The sequence below is a fragment of the Myxine glutinosa genome, chromosome 1 (genome assembly GCF_964187855.1).
Source record: "Myxine glutinosa chromosome 1, kmMyxGlut1.1, whole genome shotgun sequence".
NCBI classification, from domain to species: domain Eukaryota; kingdom Metazoa; phylum Chordata; class Myxini; order Myxiniformes; family Myxinidae; genus Myxine; species Myxine glutinosa.
In genome coordinates, this window is record NC_136261.1 from 332,922,783 (window position 1) to 332,944,572 (window position 21,790).

At 42.0% G+C, this 21,790-nt stretch overlaps 1 protein-coding gene across 1 annotated transcript in view; it reads left to right on the plus strand.

Moving 5' to 3' along the window:
- LOC137412154 (serine/threonine-protein kinase BRSK2) overlaps window positions 1-21,790 on the plus strand; it is a 418,950-nt gene that overhangs the window by 177,415 nt on the left and 219,745 nt on the right. The window contains exon 4 of the mRNA XM_078779545.1: window positions 19,600-19,740. Coding sequence (XP_078635671.1) covers window positions 19,600-19,740 — 141 coding nt within the window. The remainder of the gene's footprint in view (window positions 1-19,599; window positions 19,741-21,790) is intronic.

Below are 21,790 nucleotides of genomic sequence, written 5' to 3' on the forward strand. Positions count from 1 at the left end.
GTAGCATTTAATAATTGAGAACAGTACGTTGTAAAATTTGGGTATTCTCTTCCTGTGTGGACATGTTCAAAGAACACACTTCGCACTATTGGTAATCACCAGAACAGGTAGGTGCCTTCTATCATATGGTGTCACCTGGTTCAGTGAGTTAGGGAGACTGATTTTGCGCTCTGCTGTATTTTACTTATGTAAAAGTTTAACTTGATTAGACTTAGCTTTAACTAAGTAAAGTTAAATAAATGTAAAGTTTAACTGGGCTTATTATTCCAAGACTATGTTGATTAGACTTAGCTTTACAGAAATTTCAATCGGAATGTAAACACTAAAGAATAATGACAACTTATACACACATTGTAGGCTATCTTACTTGAAAGACAAAAATGGCTCATACCACTGGTTTGTTTGTTTGTTTTTACTCTGTTGTAAATCATTGAATTTTGCTAAACATAAGTTTTTTAATTTATTTTATTTAATTTATTTATTAATTATTTTATTTTGGTGCCCATTTGAGTGCATTGGCTGACATCGCACGGTTGATATTGGAATATCATATACACTTCAATAGAATAAATGTTCAGCGCACTATCCTTTATGCTTGCACATTTTCAACAATATATGCCAGCCACCATGAATAGGAACCACCTTTAGAGGCCATTTTTCCCCGCAGAGCAATGGTTGGCATTTTTGGGGCACCGTGGTCCCCCTTTTTTTGAAGCAATGTTTTATGGCCGGATGCCCTTCCTGCCGCCAACCCTGTTGGTCGCCTCTTGCGAGGCACAGAGAATTACCAGTGAACTGGTACTCAATTTGCCGACCTCAGAAGGATGACAGGCTGAATCAACCCCCCTGGTGTTAATTCAGCGATCAATCGGGATTCGAACCCAGGATCTTAGGATCCCAAGCCGGCACCCTAACCGCTATGTCAACACCAGGCTGTCAGCCACCATGAATGAAATAGCAAATTTAAATTCCAAATTTACATTTTCTGTCTCTTTCCGGTTTGATGAAAGTTTGATTGTCTTGTCATTTGTACCAACTCTGTAGTTGAGATTGCCTTTTAAAGGCTTTAGATCAATGAGGCTCATTCTCAGAACAGTTTTTTAAATCATCCTTCTTTTGATAAAAACCCATGCCATTCCCATGTTATAAAGGAGGGTCGTTTTTCAGTTTTGAGTTACAACTCTGCCATCCTCACGCTTGTTTATCATCTGCTGATGCTCTGTAGTATCCTCCACCGCTTTAGACCTGTGCAAGCCAGAGGTGCACAGTCTTCATCTGTTACAAAATTCTTGGCACATGCTACACTATGAAAATCCACTTACCCGAAGCATAAAATGATGATTGATTTCTGTTTTATCATAAATCCAGAACAAATCTATTGCACTCTGGCTCTATCTCACCAGCAACAGCTGTCATTTTGTTTGAAAAAAAAAAGTGAGGGAATGCCAAGTCAGGACACAACAGCTGTAGAGAAATCCACCAGACAAAGTATAATTGCCTCCAACTGCTAAGTGGATTTTCTAAATGATCACAATTTACTTGTGTCGTTGGCAAATTGAGAGGTCTTTCTTGAAGACAAATAGTGGAAAGGACAGCCTGGCAGGCTAAGGAGGATGGATGCTTGTGGGAGGCTAACATAGCTAGCAGAAGCCCTCTTGGGAAGAAAGACAGTCCAAATTTATGGGCATAGCATCTGCAAATGTAATTTAAGGTATAAATTGTGATGTAGGAATGCTTTGTGACATTATGCAGTATACCGATCCCCAAAGTTAAAGATTTCTGATTATGACAGCACATTTCTGATAATGACAAAGTTTGTGTTCGTCATGGTGCTTTGTATGCTCTATTCTATTGGAACAATGTCGCAGCTCTGGCCATTTACAGATTGAAAATGTATTTCTCAAGAACCTGATTTTTTTTTTTTTTTTTGGTTGATTTACTCCATGTACAAACAAAGAAATAAAAAAATCTAAGTCCACAGGAAGCAATCTGCATCGAAACGGAACATAATCAGATGTATAAAATATTCCTGAAGAGTCAGTAAGACAAGTAAAACCACAACGATGATATTGAAGGTAAGACTGGCAGACAATGCAAGTACATCAAGTTCATGAAACTTGCTCATGACTGCTTTCGGCTGTGGATTTGTGTGACAGTAACAATCATTTTGCCAATGGATAAATGATGGAAACCATCGGAGATGGGAGAAACTCCAAGCGGGGTTTCCTGTGTCTTTTACTGAGGAGAGGCTTCCGTCTGGCCACTCTGCCATAAAGCCTAGATCGGTGGAGTGTTGCAGTGATGGTTGTCCTTCTGGAAGTTTCTCCCATCTCCACACCGGACCTCTGGAGCTCAGCCAGAGTGACCATCCGGTTCTTGGTCACCTCTCTTACCAAGGCCCTTCTCCCCCGATTGCTCAGTTTGGCCGGGCAGACAGCTCTAGGAAGAGTCCTGGTTGTTCCAAACTTCTTCCATTTAAGAATTATGGAGGCCACTGTGCTCTTGGGAACCTTCAATTCAGGAGATATTTTTTGTAGGCTTCCCCAGATCTGTGCCTCGACACAATCCTGTCTCTGAGCTCTGCAGGCAGTTCCTTCGACCTCATGGCTTGGTTTTTGCTCTGATATGCATTTTCAGCTGTGAGACCTTATAGAGACAGGTGTGTGCCTTTCCAAATCATGTCCAATCAATTGAATTTACCACAGGTTGACTCCAATGAAGGTGTAGAAACATCTCAAAGATGATCAAGAGAAATGGGAGGCACCTGAGCTAAATTTCAAGTGTCATAGCAAAGGGTATGAATACTTATGTCAATGTGATTTTTCAGTTTTTTCTTTTTAATAAATTTGCAAAACTTTCTAAAATCCTGTTTTCTCTTTGTCATTATGGGGTATTGAGTGTAGATTGATGAGGGAAAAAATGAATTTAAACGATTTCAGCATAAGGCTGCAACATAACAAAATGTGAAAAAAGTGAAGGGGTCTGAATACTTTCTGAATGCACTGTATATAATATATACCTATATATATACCTATATATATATACCTATATATACAGACTTGGCATTTAATATGGAATATTTTTTTTGTGGGGGTGAACTTACTTTTCAAGATGTCTTAGAACCAAAAGTTCATTGGAATTATGTTGAAATTATTCTAGATTTTGTTAATGTGACCTTTAAAAGAAACAAAAACCACATTTGACATTTCGAAGCAAATAAATTGATCCTTGAAAGTGATGTAAACTGATATCGAACTCAATTCACGGACAGTACTGTGTTAAACTTCTGTACGTTTTCCAGAAGTATCTCTTTATTTTGCACATTAGCCAAAAAAATTTCAACAAAAACAAAAGCTAAATTATGACTGGGATTACGGACAGTAAAATTAAAGTTCAGTACTTCGTGTAACCCCCACAAGCATTCAGGAGAGCACGTACACGTCGAGGCATGCTGTTCACGAGATTTGCCAAGGTTTGGACAGGAATCGCTTGCCATGCAGTGACAATAGTCTGCTGCAATTCACGCACAGAGGCAGGCTGCTGGTCCAAGTTGTCGATTTGACGCGGTAATTCTGCCCACAAGTTCTCTATCGGATTCATATCCGGGGACATGGCAGGCCACTCCAAATGCTCTACACCATGGTCAGCAATAAAGTGTTGGATCATGCGAGCACGATGAGGCCGTGCATTGTCATCTTGGAAGACAACGTTTCCTCGAAAGGCTGCACGAGCAAATGGAAGCAATGTTTCTTCCAGAATGACCCTGTACTTGAACTGGTTCAGGTTTCCATTCGAAACAACCAGGTCAGTTTTGCCCCCCGGCACAGACACACTAACGATTATGGTACATCAGATATCAAATATAAGCAACAAATAAATGCCGAAAGCAAAAATAAATAAAACTGAAAAGGAAATTAAAGCCTTTTAAAATGATAGAGCACAGACATTTTGAGTGGAGAGGGAAGTGGAGGAGGGAGCAGGATGTGAGGGGAGGGAGTGGGATGTGATGGGAGGAAAAGGGGAGTGGAGGAGAGACAGGGATTGGGGGAGACAGGAAAGAGGGGGATGGGGGAAGGAGTGGGGGAGACAGAGGATTGGGGGAGAGAGGGGAGGGACTGGGGAGTGGGGGAGAGAGAGGGTGGGGGGATTGTGAGAAGTACAGGAAGAGAGAGGAGGGAGATGCTTCTGCTAGCTTTTCCTGTCACTGGGGACACTTACTCTTCCTAGTTACATTGTAAAACAAATTTAAATGACTTTTAAAATACCCGAAGCACTAGTTGTCAAACAAATTCCTTATCATTTGGATGCTGGTTTGTAGTGCGTTGTCATATTCTTCATTCCCATGTCCTCTAATTGGGCAAGAAATGCTGCATTGGCACAGACTAAGTTTTCACTTTGATTTTTTTTTTTCTTTATAGGAGCAAGGCTCATGGAAGAGCAAGGGAGACCTAACAGTGGGACATACATCAAGGGAATTAACAAACAGGAAAAGAGGAAAGGGAGGATCAGATAAGAGGAAATATTGAAACTAGCAAGTAAGATGGTTGGGTTAGGAAAGATAAATGGGGGTAAATAAAGACCATGGATCAGAACGGAGTATGACAAGAAACGGGAAGGGTAAGGCAGAACGGCATCTGGAAGGTAGTTCCATAAATGGAAGAAGCGAGGATTGAATACCATTTAGAGCATCAGGCTGACTTCTTAACAGTTTAAAGAGAAACAGTCAAAACATACCACGGCTTGATAGGATAGTTTTCATGTCATGCACCTCGCTTATTTAACCTGTACAAACCACACTCATGTGTACAAACCATTCTCACACCTTTTCAGATTTGAGTCCTTTGGGAACTCATGCATGGTATTCCCAATGATGTTACTGTTTTCACAAACCTTATCAACGCAATGAGACATCTACGTATATATAATGCATCAGAAAATATGAAGAACAGCGATATACAGCAACAAACTTAATAATTAATAAGCAGTAAGACAGGAAAACCCTGATTTCCCCAGTGCATAGACCTGAAATGACATCACCTGAAAGAAATGGTGATGTGACGTCATATACCTGAAATGTATTTAGTGTGCCATGCCACCTCTGAAAGCAAGTTGGCACATAAACAAACGCCCACCCACAAGACACTTTGTGGCACACACTCTGATCCCTTCACCGACCATGCCATCACTCTCACCCGCCCCCATTCCAAATTACTCATGTCCCAATTTCTGAGCAAGTACTGAAACACCCGGGACAGTAACAACAAGGCACCTTACCTTTAGTGCAGGTAGTTGCAGGTTGGTCGGGTCCAAAAGTGTCATCCACCCCACCGAATTCCAAATTTATCAAACGGGGCCAATCAATTTCTCCAAATTTCCTTTTATCCGCTGTACTGGCAAGCATATGGATCCGCCTCCTCCGGTGACCTTTCCTACACTACTACCCTTGGCTCCAACAGCACCACCCTGCTACCATGCAATGGCTATCGGGTAAGTTGAGCAGCCGAACCACCAACATGGCCCACGAGTGTCCATAAGGGTGCGACCCACCATCCATCCTTTGGCCCCCTGCGAGGACCATGGCTAAACTAGCCCAAGCTGGCCAATGTGGTGAGCATCTGCCACCAATTCTGCCATTCCCAAGGCCTCGGACCTGAGGGTCACGGTCGCAGTGCGTCGCATCCCCCAGCCACGTCCTCTGCACCTCTCCCATCCCCCAGTCCAACCACCTGCATCAGCTCAGTGCCCAACCACATGTGACCTCGCCCAAGGTCTAGTTGGCAGTCATGTTCAACCAAGAAACTCAATCCCAGAACACTGGACACACACCTCGGCCACCCATACCACCACATTGACCTCCAGACTGCACAAAACCCTATTGCTACAACCCCACATCCGAATATTGGGGCCGTCACTCCCATAGCCAGTTGAAGGCTGTGCCCTGCTACTCTATCAATTTTTGTTCCAGCCTCCAACACTTTGGTGTCACACACCTGGATCAATAATGGTGTCACTGTCCCCAGTGTAAACCCTGGCCTCGCAAAATTCACCCTGAATTTTACATCTAACCCTCAAATTACCCGTGCCAATTTTTTCACATTTCACTATCTTCACCAAAGAAGGGCGCTTCTCCATACACTTGCCAGCCGAGCATGGCTCCATATTCTCGGCTCGTTCCAATTTCCCAATTTATCCCATGGCTCTCTTCCCAAACTGAGAGTCCACAAATCACAGCGGAACATCTGTGGAAGACCATGCTCATACCTTCCTGTTCCACCGATGCCCCATTGGTTGTCCGGAGGGCTATATCATACCTGTCCATGCGGTTCGACCTGCGTCCATAGACCAGCACAGCATGGCAGGTCACCACATGCTGGCTGTCCCAGAGTCTCAGGGAGAGGCTGCAAGGCCGCATGCACGGGCGGTCACCATATAAGGTCCTTATTGGCCGTCCGCGGTGCCGCCACCAAAGCGCGACCTACAACGCCTCCCCCTAGTGTGCCTCATGATACACCATGCTTGGTGTACATGAGTCACCACCTCGGACCCCCCAGAGGTCTCAACCCCCTCCAGGGTCCGGTGACCTTGCCGGCCCGAGACACTCGCCCTGGCGGCGCCCCGATGGACCAGGGACGCCACACTCAACCAGACCCCCGTGGGGTCCAGGTCGTACCATGACACTCATGGTCGGACCCCACATCCAAATCCTGCCAGTGCAGCCCCCCAGCTGGCTGGTACAAACCAATTTCGAAAGGGGCAAATGTTATACGAGGCCGACCCCAATGACCTCCCTCAGTCCGAAATCCGCAGTCCTGGGACCAACTCCCTCCAAGGCTGCTCCAAATCAATTTCCCATTTAAATTAAATTTTAAATATTTTGGCCTCGTGTTCCCAACCGCAGCTGCAGGTTACAACCCCTCTTCGGGTTTTTCTGCCCCTCCCTGCAGCGGTTCCAAATTCACGAAGGGGATTGCCTTTTTCGAGGCTCTATTTCCTGACTCCTCCATGTCTGAGTCCATCTCGGGGCCAAAACACCCCCCTTAGCCCCCCCCCGCCTCCACCCTCCACAACCCCCCCCCCCCCCCCCCCCCCAGCTGTGCATTCAATTTCGGAGCCTCCGGTGCCCAATCATGGTTCGTGGTGAGGGTCCCCTTGGTCACCTTAATCTCATCCTGGGGATATTTGATGGACCGACTCACCTCATCTCCCAGACTATGTTGGGCCTGAGCAATCTGCTCCTTGACGATATTGTCCAAAGTGCTCGGCCGCTCCTGTGTCAAACCATTAACCTCATCCCCAATCAATTGTGCCCCCAACAGGTCTTTATCTATTAACACCCGCTCCGGCTCCCTAACACGGGTCTTCAATATTTCCTCCACCTCTTGCTCCAAACCACTGCCCTGGTGCTGCAAAAATCCCAATTGCTCTCCCCGCTGGTGCATTCTGGCATCCACACAGGTCCGACAGCCTTCCAGGTAATTTTCAGTCAAACATTCCTTCTCCTGTGCCATGACTTTATCAGCCTGGGTTTCACTCTCTTCAATTTTCAATGCCATCTCTTCCCCTGCTACTTGTTAATTCGTTCCCCCAGTTCTTGTGTTATTCCCTCAATTTTTCCTTCTAATTGTTCATTCATCTCCCTCATTTCATTCCTTTGTTCACCCATTTGTTCATTCATCTCCCTCATTTCATTCCTTTGTTCACCCATTTGTTCATTCATTCCCTCAATTTTGTTTTCCAATCGTTCGTTCATTACCTCAATTTTGTTTTCCAATCGTTCATTCATTCCCCTCATTTCCCCCTTCAATTCATTTGTTTGGGTATTCATTTTATTTTCCATTCCCTTCATATGTTCACTATTGGTATTAATATCCCCTCTTATTCCCCTCTTATTTCCCTCATTTCTCCCTCCATTCCATTAATTTGTTATTTTATTCCCATTAATAATTAATTGAACCAAGACCTGGTTGGATATCGCACTTGTTCTCGGTGTCCCAGGTTCCCTCATTGGGGTGGAGGGTGGACTAACGCTCGGGACGGGGGAAGTTCCAGCCCTATCTTCATAAAACTCTACCCCCGGCCCGCTTCCATGTCCTTGAGAGCCCTTCATCTGCTCCACCATTTCGTTCACTTCCGCCATTACGTGCTGGCCGGCAATTTTCCCGAGTGCACTTAATTTACATCAGACAAAAAAGAATTCAAATTTAGCAACGTGCTGCCTTGCGCTCTTTCCCGACACCAATCGATTAAAAATTTGGACACCCTGGTACTACAATCGATCCTCCCTCCAAGAGAGCGAGAACGATTATTAAATTTAGAATCCACAAGGTGAGCGCAATTTGCACTGAGTGAGTGTCTCACTCGCAACCCTTGGACACCGAGTGTCCACTCGGTCCGAATCGCACTACCTGACACCAGTTGTCGTGTGGTGTCAGAAAGTTCGTATCCCACTCCTCGGCACCAGTTGTCATGTCTACCCTGTAGTGAAGACCCCAGGGCGACCAAAACGAGCTTTAACTCCGAGGCGTATGCTGAAAAATACGGCGGTGTTATCTCTGGCGTGCGAGGGGGAAGGATACCGAGGTCCTTACCTGCACGGACGGATGCAACGGGGGTTTATCCGAACCCAGGAACAAGTAAACACACAGGACAATAAATTGAAAGTCAACAAGGAATTATTTAATGAAAATAATGCAAGCAAAAGGAATGTGCGGTAAAGTAAAATTCCGAAATGAGGATCCTCCACTCAGACTCAATGACACGAACAAGGGAAAAATGAAAGTAAAAATAAATGTCGGATGTCATGTTGCCACTTAGCCCCAGTCTCAATGGTGGTTTGGTGGCGTCACAGGTCCCGCGTCCCTGCGCGGGAAAACACGCGTTGGCGCAAAGTCGCGTTCACTGCCAGCTGCCGGCGCGAAGCGAACAGTCCAAAGCTCCTCCCTTGGTCGTTCTCGTTTGGTTGCACCGAGCTCCGACCGTCCCGAACCGCTCTTGGTGTCTTTCCCCACAAGCGCACCAGAGAGAGCCATCAATGCTGCGACCGTCCACCACGCAGCCAGTACCTTAGAGAGAGAATAAATGTGCGTCTGCTCGTTATGAATGCCGCAACAGAGAGAGGGAAAATTGCGACCGCTCAGGATGAAGCCCAGCACAGAGAGAGCCAATGGCGGTCACCTCGCTTTTTCTTCCTCCATTCTCGAAGGTCCCCTCTGACGCCACGCTCGCTCCAATCACCGAGCGCCGTCAAATCGTCCCAACCAATAGTCCTTCGGGGCGTGGCCTCACGCCCATTCTCAACGCCCAAGGAGCATGTTCGGCTGGGCGGGGTGGTAATGTCTGAGTACTGTCGGTGATTATGGTGGTTGTGGCAATGTGACGATTGCATGGCTGGCCGAGTGAATTTTATAAGAACAAAGGGAAAAACCACAAGGGCAATTACACACTGGGAATTTATCCTTATGCCCTACCTAATTAGCATAGCTCCAGTCCTCGTATAGAGACACATAAACGCTTACATGGACATTCGGCCCTAACTTATATAGGTGAAGGTTCTTCTTCGTGACATTTGAGGCACGACAATCTATACAAGTCTATCTTGACTAAGGTATTTAATTCCCTACCCCCACACATGGAACATTATATATATATACATATATATATATATATATATATATATATATATATATATATATATATATATATATATATATATATATATATATATATATATATATGTTCTTTGGTGCAAAACAAAACATGATTACTCATTAAACAGTCTAATCAATCGAATATACATGAAAGAGATCAGTTCAAATGTTCAAACTGATTTCCTTCATTGTCTATGCACTGCCTTGACGGAACACTGACACACAGTTCTGCATGTTTGAGTCGTTAACGCAGCAGTCTCATTACGGATGAATTGTTTCAAGTCTCTAAGGGTCGCAGGATTCCTCGTATACACTATGTGTTTGAGGAAACTCCAAAGGAAGAAATCACAGGGTGTTAAATCACGAGACCCCAGCGGCCATTCCACCGGACCACGACAGCCAATCAATTTTTCTGTAAAATTAAAATCAAGGGCCTGGCGTACACTGGCAGCATAATAAGCAGACGCACCATAATGCATGAACCACATTTGGCCATCATTGAGTGGAAATACATGCTGCTCCAACATAAGAAGGTAATTTGCAGCATTCACATTTTCTTCAAAAAATATTGGTCCAACAATGCCTCCAGAAGAAATGCCTGCCCAGACGGACACACTAGCTTGATACTGGACGTTGTACTCAACAGTAAATAGTGGGTTGTCTACTGCCCACATCACGCTGTTATGAGTATTCACAGAAACAGATAAAGTATACTTGGATTCATCTGACCACAAGATTCTGATGTGCAAATCATTGTCCACATCCATTAACCAAAGCAAAGTCTCACATGCCTCAATGCGCGTGTCAAAATCATCCTCAGATAGTTGGTGAATTAATCTGGGTATGTATGGTTTCCCATTAACGTCTTTTCGTATTCTTCAAATCGATGCTTGGCTTATGTTGGTGACGTTTGATAAACGACGAGTTGATAATGGTGTTTTACTGTTGAGTTGTTGTTGAATGCCCGCTCTGCTTTCCTCAGTTCGAACAGTACGAGGCCTACCTGTTGACTGTTTTGGAAGAATGCTGCCGGTTTCATCAAACTGCTTGTTTATTCTGCCGATGGTTCTTCTGTCAATCATGCGTCAGCACCACATTCTTTGACAAGTTGTCTGTGAACTTCAGCTGAATTTCCAGATACAGAATACAAGCATACAGCGCAAATTTTTCATCTTGCGATATCCTCAGTCATATAAGGGCATCTAATTCACAATGAACTGAACTAATGCAAAGACAAACACGTGCAGTACAGGAGCGAAGCTCACCACGATCCATATCACGTGATGCACCTCACCCTGTTGCGTAGCACGTGATGCCTGTGCGCGTTGAACCGGCCACATTCATTTAGGAGTAATCATGTTTTGTTTAGCACCAAAGAACAATAATAAACCTCGTTGTTTGTTGCAGGTATCGTTCTTCAAAAATGTGCCCAGGGTTTCTGGACCACTATATATATATATATATATATATATATGATCAAGGCACCTCCTAGCTTTAATGGTGAGCACCAGCCACGAATTATGTCTCACACGGTAAATACCGCATAACCCGCAAGGAACCAACAGCCTGTCTGCCACACAGACCATCGTTCCCACCAGTGCAAACCAAAACCAGGGGGTGCGGTGCGATCGGTGGGGATAATAATCAACGAACATAACAGCGTGACGAGCGCTGTCCCGATCTCCTGTGGACCGAAGTCCTAGACCAAAGCGTCACCTCCGACCCAAAGGGTCTTCTGGAGGCTTCAGCCCGGCCACTCTGTCAACAGACAGAGATTTATTCCAATGAGGATTTTGGTCCTCATTGGTTAGATTTTTTGCAGTATGCCGTCCTGACGAGGGTTAATAAGCCCGAAATCTGGATTGGCGGCTCTGCTTGATGTTTAGCCAATGGGGACCAATGAATAAATCTCTGTCTGTTGACAGAGTGGCCGGGCTGAAGCCTCCAGAAGACCCTTTGGGTCGGAGGTGACGCTTTGGTCTAGGACTTCGGTCCACAGGAGATCGGGACAGCGCTCGTCACGCTGTTATGTTCGTTGAATATATATATATATATATCATAAAAAACGTAGTCTCTTTGTGTATTTGTACAGATGTCTGTCCCCCTTCATAAGGATAGGTTTTGAAGGCCAATCCTTTAACACGAATGTGTATTCACTGTGGTCTGTTTTTGAGGTTAAAACAAATCGAAAAATATTTTCCATGAAAGGGTAATTATGTCTCTTCTATTGGAAATGTAGACGGCGGCTTGCAAACCGAGCCTCAAGTATGGTGTACAGAAGCGTTTTTTTTTTTTTAATAACAATAAATACAAGATGCAGGGAGGTGAAATTTGCTGCACGTGATTTTCAGAACTGCATGTTTACATATACTGCAGTCGGACCTCTGTATTCAGCACCCTGGTTATCACAAACATTCAGAAAGTATTTTCGTAAATTCATATTTTCTGATATTCATGATCCACATAGCTGTAAATACACCTGGAAATAAAGAAAGATTGCTTTGTCCTGGCAGGTTGAATGCAGATACAAGGCTGTACAGAGCATATTTAAAGATAGTATTGCATGTTTGCATATACTGCAGTTGGACCTCTGTATCAGGCAACCTGGTTATGACAAACATTTGGAACATGCTCGAAATACAGATGGGAGAGGCAAAACCATTTCTGAAAAAAATACATGATGCAAAGATGAACTGATTAGATTTCGTCATCAAGAGGTCAGAGGTCAAAGGTCAGTCCATGATAGGTTTGTGTTTCCGTGATAACTTAAGAACGGCTAAAGGAATCTAATTCAAGCTTGGTACAAGTATGTATAATGATGTAAAGATAAACAGTTTATATTATGGGGTCAAGAGGTGAAAGGAAATTATGTTAGCTTGCTAACTTGTGAACCAGTAATGGGATTTTGACCAAACTTGGTAGAAGTATATATTATGATGCACAGATGAACTGATTAGATTTTGGCATCAAGAGGTCAAAGGTCAGAGGTCATGTCAGGTAAAAATGTGATACTTGAGAACAGCTGAAGGGATTTAAAGCAAACTTGGTACAAGTATGTATAATGATGTTATAATGTCGGCGGTGGCATATCGGTCGACGCTGCGATGTTGAATTATGTCTACTTTTTTATTATCTTCTGCATTTTCCATCACTCTGGTGTTGTTAGGGTTAGGGTTAGACAGATTGGCATTGCCTATTGTGCTGCTTAGGAATGGAGTGGAGATATTCAGTGGGGCATGGCTTGCTTGAACCCTTCCCAATGGAACAGTCATGAGAAGAGGCTTGAAGAGACAGGATGTAGGTTTTTTGGAAATTGATTTTAGGCTTTGCAACAAGCAGTGTTTTGTCAACTCAGTAAGGCATGACTTCTACATCATCTATTCCATGAATTGTTGGGACAGTATAACAATAATTTTTGGAAGAATGGGGAAGATTTGGCTCCTGACTTGAAGAATGGGGAAGGTATCGGGGTCCCCGATAGTTGTAGAAATACTCTTTTTTTATTATAGGAAGAGCATTATTTTTTGCTTATTTGAAAGTTTGTTTATTGCCATCAATAATGTTTTTTCTTTGCTTTTAGATTGATCCATTATGGCTGAGAGATTAACCGTTGCTCAAAAAGCACCGACTTGTTGCACGGTATGAGGTTTGGCAGTCTCTAATTGTAGTTCAAAGATAGTGGCATCAGGAGATGGTAAGAGATGCCACTTTGCATCCAAAAACGATTAAAACCTGACACCAAAAATTTATCACACTTGTTTGACTTGTTCAGACCCTTGTCTGAACAAGTCAAAAAAGTGTGATAAATTTCTATATAAGAAGGATATTATATAATTTCTATATAAGATATATCTATATATAATTTTCTATATAATTTCTATATAATTCTTCTATATAAGAATTCTTATATTTCTATATAAGAATTTCTATATATATCTTATATTTCTATATAAGATAAATTTCTATAATACATAAGAAGATCAGGAAGTCATAGGCCTACCATATACCATAGCGAGATCACCATAAAACATTGTTGAATGAAAATGTTGTTGAAAGACTGAAAGAACGTGCTGAGAACGCAGAAGTATTGAAGAAGTAAAGTAAAGAAAGAAGAAAAGAAGTAAAGTAAAGAAGTAAAGTAAAGAAGTAAAGAAGATAAATATATTGATATTTGATGTTCACAAGTTAAAAAGGTAATAAATGGCCTTTCAGGTGAAAAAATATTTTGGTGTTTTATTGACATTAACAATGTGGTATTTCTATATTTTAAATAGTGACTTAATTATGGATCACCCTGTATATACTGCATGGTAGAAAAGTCTGAGTCCACTTATTAAATCAATGTCAAGCTTTATCATAACACAATTTCAAACATATTGTTTTTCATAATATTGAATACATTTATTATTATTTTTAAGTAATCTCATCTCGATTCTCTAATAAATCCTTCCGTCCGTCCGGTCGTCCGTGAACTTTTTGCTATTTTTGCTTCTCCTTTCTTATCATACAGCTGATTGTTCTGAAACTTGAAACATCTATACAAGACAGTAGCCTGCTCTGGCATACACAAAAACTATTGAAAAATAATTGACTCAATAATAATCCTGAAACTAATTGAATCAATGACCATTAAACAACCCCACCCCCTCCACCCAAATTTTCCTTTTGTATCCATCTTGTCCACCCGTTGCGTTCTCCTCTACCCCTACATCGTTACCCACATCCCTTGTTTGTCCATCTCCATCTATTTTATTCGTTGGCATTTCCCCCTTGTCTTTCTGCTGTTCCTTTTGTTTTGTTGCATCCTGTTCCATTCTGTGTTATATCTCTTCCATGAGCCTTGGCTATGTATATATATATATATATATATATATATTTTTTTTTTTTTTTTTTTTTTTTTTTTAAATTAGAGTTGAAGCAGTTATAAATCTGAGTTATCTTTCAAGGAAGTTTGTCGCAAGAGGAGGCATTGGGCCAATACAACCTGTGCTAGTATGCCAATCTATGGTTATTTGTCCGTGCTCTATCCTTTTTAAATGCTTAGCATTAAGAAAGGGACCAGCACTTATTGGTTCAAGAGTTATCAAAGAGAGTGACCACTATATTCGTCATGGGTGTGTGTGTGTCTGTGTGTCTGCGTGTTGTGTGTGTGTGTCTGTGTGTCTGTCTGTCTCTGTGTGTGTGTGTGTGTCTGTGTGTGTGTGTGTGTGTGTCTGTGTGTGTGTGTGTGTCTGTGTGTGTGTGTGTGTGTGTGTGTGTGTGTGTGTGTGTGTGTGTGTGTGTGTGTGTGTGTGTGTGTGTGTGTGTCTGTCCACAGCATAACTACCCGATGATATCATTTGATCTTGATGAAACTTGGGTGGGAGGTTGATATCATGATCTAGTTGAGTCCTGCCTAGAGTGGGCGTATTGCGCTCATTGTGGGCGGAGCCACACCCGAAAAAGATGTCTTTTTAGGGGGTAATCGAGTTCAAGCTACATCTTCTCCGAGGGGTTTGGTGGAATCTGACAGGGGTTTCGGTATTTGGTTAGGCCAATGTCATGTGTCTCGCCCCATGGAGCTCGATTTTTCATTTTCGCCCCAAGGTCAAGGTCACAAGGTCACGAAATTTAGAAAAGTCGATTTTTGATGGTTTTATTACATTGTTCGCTTCCTGATAGGGTGAAATGTCGTACATAATCTTATATTATCACATACATCATGAAATACAAGTTTTCCAACAAATTTCAGAATCTTCGACCTTTGACCTTTGAAGGTCACAAAGGTCAAAGTTTCAAAGTTGTCGGAATCGAACCGAATTTTCAGCATTGTGTAGCTAACTAACCTCATAACTGATTATACATGATTTCTATCTAATTTCAAGGTCGGTAACCTTCGTTTTGATATTTCCGGGCCTGGCCTGTCTGGGCCTGTTTCGGTTATAGTCCGTCCTTTGTCATTGAATACCGCTCGCTCATGAACCATCGTCGTCTCCTGACTTGTCATGTTTAAACTCTTTGGTATGACCTGGCCCGGGGTTCGAATCGCCGACCTCTCATTCAGGGCGGATGTTCTAACCTATACGCCACATTCAATTATAACAATTCTCCAAAAGCTGGTGTTTCTTGTATTCTATGTCTCGTGTTTCTCATTACAAGAACATTTTGAATGCCCGTCATATGTCTATGTATTGCTATGCTATCGATAACTTCAACAAGTGAGCACCTCTCCAAAGGGAGGGACCAGCCTTATAGTAAGTGATGCAAAATGAGTGGTTATCCTGTATGACAACACCTTGGTGCTAAATGACGTTGCAGTTTTTAGTCTTTTAGTATCCCTACTCACTCGGGAACATTTGCTAAATTATGATAGAGCAAAGAGATTTATAGTTTAAAATTTTAAGTACTTTTATTGTATCGTGCAAGATGACTCAAGGTCATTGGTTGAAGGAGCTGTGACCAAGGTCTGGTGGCCAAAACAACAGCAAGGAGAGGCAAAGTATTTTAATTATAAAATACATTACATGCTTTTGACCCTTTATGAAGTTGTTGTTTGACCCTTTATGAAAAAGTTGTGGACAAATTAAAATTCTATGAAAGGATTCATCAATGTGCAAAGATATCAGATGTTAAATGAAATCTATTGAACATCTTATATTAATTACACAAACACACACATTTAACTAGGATATAGAATAAATATATCGGGCTGATTGTTTACTTGAAAATTAAAATCATTAAAAAAAGAAATTGCAGAAAAATGCAGTTAAAAATAAAATGTTGGTGAAAGATTATGCAGTTTCATCAATTTCAAGTCGTTGACTTTTTATAACTTTAGGCAAAGCCTCATGGTAGGTTGTATATAACTTATATGTCAGATAAAGAGATTCGTTGTTGTTTCTGAATGCAGCCTGTGGATGCTGGTTTGCATTAATTTTTCTGAAAGCGCGTTTGTGTCGCTGATGCAGTGCCCCAATTACCAGTGAGCTGGTACTCAATTTGCCGACCTCGGAAGGATGACAGGCTGACTCAACCCCCCTGGCATTAATTCGGCGATCGACCGGGATTCGAACCACAGGGTCCTCGGATCCCAACCCGGCACCCTAACTGCTAAGCCAACACCAGGCTCAACTTTTACATGAAATGCTATTTGTAGATTTGAACTTGAGGTTTCAGTGTCATGAGCCATTGACTGGGACAAATAAACCAACAAATCCAGGCAGTTTATTTAAAATCAATCCACCTACTTGCTGATGATCTTATGTTATTACCTCCGCCACCAAAGGTGGATGGAGGTTATGTTTTCACTCCTGTCTGTCTGTCTGTTTGTTTGTCTGTGAACAAGATATCTCAAAAAGTTGTGGACAGATTCAAACGAAATTTAGTAGAGAAGTAGCATATGTGACAAGGAAGAAATAATTATATTTTGGTGGAGATCCAGATTCGGATCCGGCTACGAGAATTTTTAAATGATTCTTCACCATTGGGAGATCGGGCCAAAAACGATACATAGCAGGTTATCTCAAAAAGTTGTGGACGGGTTGTGTGTGTGACAATGGAGAATCAATTCAATTTTGGAAGATCTGGATCCGGCTATTGTAATTTTTAAAGTGATTCTTCACCATTGGGAGATCGGGCCAAAAACGATACAAAGCAGGATATCTCAAAAAGTTGTGGACGGATGATTTTGATGAAATGTGATTCTGTGTTGTGATTTTCTGGTCTACTCTGGGATACAAAACGTAAACTGTTCACCTCGTGAAGGTATGCTCTCCACTGAGTGGCGTTCTAGTTAGCATATTATTTTTGTCTTTTTTTGTATACAAAGTCGAGGCTTGTGTAAGAGCAACACATAAAACATATAATAAAGGGAGCGGAAGACAAGAGGGGGGGGGGGGGGGGGGAGAGAGGCAAGCACAACAACAGTAGAGAGCAGGGACGTTGGGAGATCTGTGGAAGGGAGAGGGATGGGGGAGGGGGGGGGTGGGTGGGGAGAGGGATGGGAGAGGGATGGGGGAGGGGTGGGTGGGTGGGTGGGAAACGGTATAAAACAAATGGACACTGCTCAGAGTTTCAGGAAGGAAATATATATATTTTCTAGACACTAAACAAGGGTTATAGACTATTAGTAAGTTTAGATAGGTCTACTGACTACTGATCTGGTATTGATAACAATGTCGCGAACTGACTTACGATGCTAAATTTGACACTATTGTGTAAATTGGTACAACTGAATAGTGGACACTATTGTGAGCAGCGGTTGGACAGATCAGCAACATCAACATTGTATGCTGATCTCTCACTTCTTCACCCAAGGAACTTTGATCAAGTGCCATCGGGAGCTATGGAAGAGCTGCATAAACATTTGCTAAGATTTGATGATGGTGTCACTGCGGAACAACTACGAAAAGAACTGCGAAGCCTTGGAGAACAATGGTCAACACTGAAACAATCAGTAGCAGATGCTTATACAGTGCAGGAGGACAGTAAGTCTGAACAGGACAGGAAGACTCTGCCAAGTACATGCAAGTCATGTAAGGCCTGTCCTCTCTGCTGCTACAAGGTGCTCCTCAAGTTGAACCTCTTCACTGATGCCGACAAGAGCATTGGGTTTGCCTACAAGCTGCTGCTAACGCTGCCTGTGTCACAAGTGGCATGTGAAGGGTCTTTCTCTGCTTTGAAGAGAATCAAAAGCCGTCTGCGAAGTACAATGACACAAGAACATCTTGAGGTGTTCATGTTGATGTCTGTGGAAAAAGGGATCCTGGCCAAACCTGAAACTAAGGATATCATTGATGGTGTGGCTGCCAGAAGCAGCGAACTGCGCAGGCATCTACTCTCTTAGACATGACATGTGCTTGTGTTACTGAAAATAGATTTAATTTTTAGTGGATTTTATTTAGTTTATTTTTTTTGAAGCATTTTGTCTATTTTCTCAGATAAGCAACATATATATATATATATATATATATATAATAATAGCGTAAGGACTCGACTTTGTTATCCCTTTTACGCCGCACCCAGTGACCCGATGCCCATGGCACTAATGGATTTACGATCTACGAACCGCGCTCTTTGTTTATCACGTACAGCCATACTCGAAAAATCTGAATTAGCCGACGTTGGGGCCCAAAAGCATCCGATTAACTCCTGATACGACGCCATCTTACGACGCCATCGTATTGGCGTCTGCTGGGCGAAGGCGAAGCAAGCCGTCCGCTGATTGGACAGGCGAAGGCGAAAGCAAGCCGTCCACTGAGTGGACAATCCAGAGCATGCATTTGTGCCGGTGTCGGCGATCGTTGTGCATATATGCACTCTTCCTTCTCATCTTTCTTCCTAACTCTTACTCGGACAAGCAAATCCCCTATGCCATCCATAATGGCACACTCTATCCATACACCACATCCTCCCTTCCGTGGATGTTCCACGGGTTTAATGGGCCGACCTAGGTGAAGGATGCCCGGGCCGGTTTTAAGACCCAGTCCGCTACTGGTTATAGTTGGGTGAATTTGAAGGAGAATAATAAGGAGAAATAATGGAACTGAGGAGAAAATAAAGGCTGAAGGTAATGGGGAGAAAAGACAATAGAAAAAACGTATGTGGATTCGGACTAGGAAAAAGTAGGCCTGAAAAACGCGTCACGAAAAGTCCGACGAATACTTAGATTTGCACAAGTTTTAAAACAAAAACTGAGTGAGAAGCATTAGGAAACACAGAGCCATCAAAAACAAAAACAAAAACTTGACAAAATTACCAGGAGTACTTATCTTTGAGGGAAAATCCAAAAAGTCCAGAAACGTCCAAACAAGCTCAAGGAACCGGAAACCGGAAGTGGGTGTATTATATCTCTCAAACAACCATTGTTCAAGCTTTCTCTTGTCTGATTCTTTCAAATCTTTATAGATATTGTGACTAAACATTGTATTGGAAGAGGTATATTGAGATTTGAGGTGCTGTGAATTTACTGCAGGTACCTCGTGCTGGAACATGTATCAGGAGGCGAGCTCTTTGACTACCTGGTGAAAAAGGGTCGGCTGACGCCAAAAGAGGCGCGGAAGTTTTTGCGGCAGATTATCTCAGCCCTCGATTTCTGCCACAGCCATTCAATCTGGTGAGCAGGATACTGTCAAAACAAAGAGGGGTGCGTTGGACAAATGTGCTCGGATCTATAAAATGTTAGAATGTTCTGACCTTTCAACAAATGCTGTGCATTCTTTATACCTTTGATTTGGCATTGCATCATCAATACCTTGTATTTAGCCATTTTTACAATGGGCACATTTTCATAATTGATGTTACTGACTGAAACTCTTCTATATTTCATAAACCGATTATATACATTGTATATGCTCATGTAAAAATGTTTTGTTTGATATAATCTACAATGAGTAGCTTTCAGGCATACATTTAAAAAGAGCTCATTATATTGGTGACCTGATCACCTGATTGGTGATCTGACCGGCACTATGATCCATCAGTAACATTATCACTTTTGATCTATTTAATATGATTTCAGTTCTTGACTCAACTATAAACTGTTGGATTTGTGCTTTGCAGGCAGCACATCCCATCAATGAGTATGCCATCCTTAGGATGGATGTTAAAATGGAACCAGATTGCTGGCATTATCTCATAGAGATAGACATTAAATACCTCACGGCGTCTTTCACAAAGAGGGACAATTGTCCTTGGCACCCTTAACAAATTACAAATACTTGCCCAAATGTGCAGAGGCACTTCATCAATGGTATATATATATATATATATATATATATATATATATATATATATATATATATATATATACACACACCTTAGGAATGGTGTAACCAGTGGGCCTAATTCGTAAGTTAATCGCGGTCCAACATACATTTGCTAATAATAAGCTCCCACATTTGCTCCAACATACATTTGCTAATAATAAGCTCCCACATTTGCTCCAACATACATTTGTTGATAAGCTCCCACATTTTATCCGACATACATTTGCTAATAATAAGCTCCCACATTTGCTCCAACATACATTTGCTAATAATAAGCTCCCACATTTGCTCCAACATACATTTGCTAATAATAAGCTCCCACATTTTATCCGACATACATTTGCTAATAATAAGCTCCCACATTTGCTCCAACATATATTTGCTAATAATAAGCTCCCACATTTGCTCCAACATACATTTGCGAATAATAAGCTCCCACATTTGCTCCAACATACATTTGCTAATAATAAGCTCCCACATTTTCTCCAACATACATTTGCTCCAACATACATTTGCTAATAATAAGCTCCCACATTTTCTCCAACATACATTTGCTAATAATAAGCTCCCACATTTGCTCCAACATACATTTGCTAATAATAAGCTCCCACATTTGCTCCAACATGCATTTGCTAATAATAAGCTCCCACATTTTATCCGACATACATTTGCTAATAATAAGCTCCCACATTTGCTCCAACATATATTTGCTAATAATAAGCTCCCACATTTGCTCCAACATACATTTGCGAATAATAAGCTCCCCACATTTGCTCCAACATACATTTGCTAATAATAAGCTCCCACATTTTCTCCAACATACATTTGCTCCAACATACATTTGCTAATAATAAGCTCCCACATTTGCTCCAACATACATTTGCTAATAATAAGTTCCCACATTTTCTCCAACATACATTTGTTGATAATAAGTTCCCACATTTTCTCCAACATACATTTGTTGATAATAAGTTCCCACATTTTCTCCAACATACATTTGCTCCAACATACATTTGCTAATAATAAGCTCCCACATTTGCTCCAACATACATTTGTTGATAATAAGTTCCCACATTTTCTCCAACATACATTTGTTGATAATAAGCTCCCACATTTTCTCCAACATACATTTGCTCCAACATACATTTGCTAATAATAAGCTCCCACATTTGCTCCAACATACATTTGCTAATAATAAGCTCCCACATTTTCTCCAACATACATTTGCTCCAACATACATTTGCTAATAATAAGCTCCCACATTTGCTCCAACATACATTTGCTAATAATAAGCTCCCACATTTGCTCCAACATACATTTGCTAATAATAAGCTCCCACATTAGCTCCAACATACATTTGCTAATAATAAGCTCCCACATTTGCTCCAACATACATTT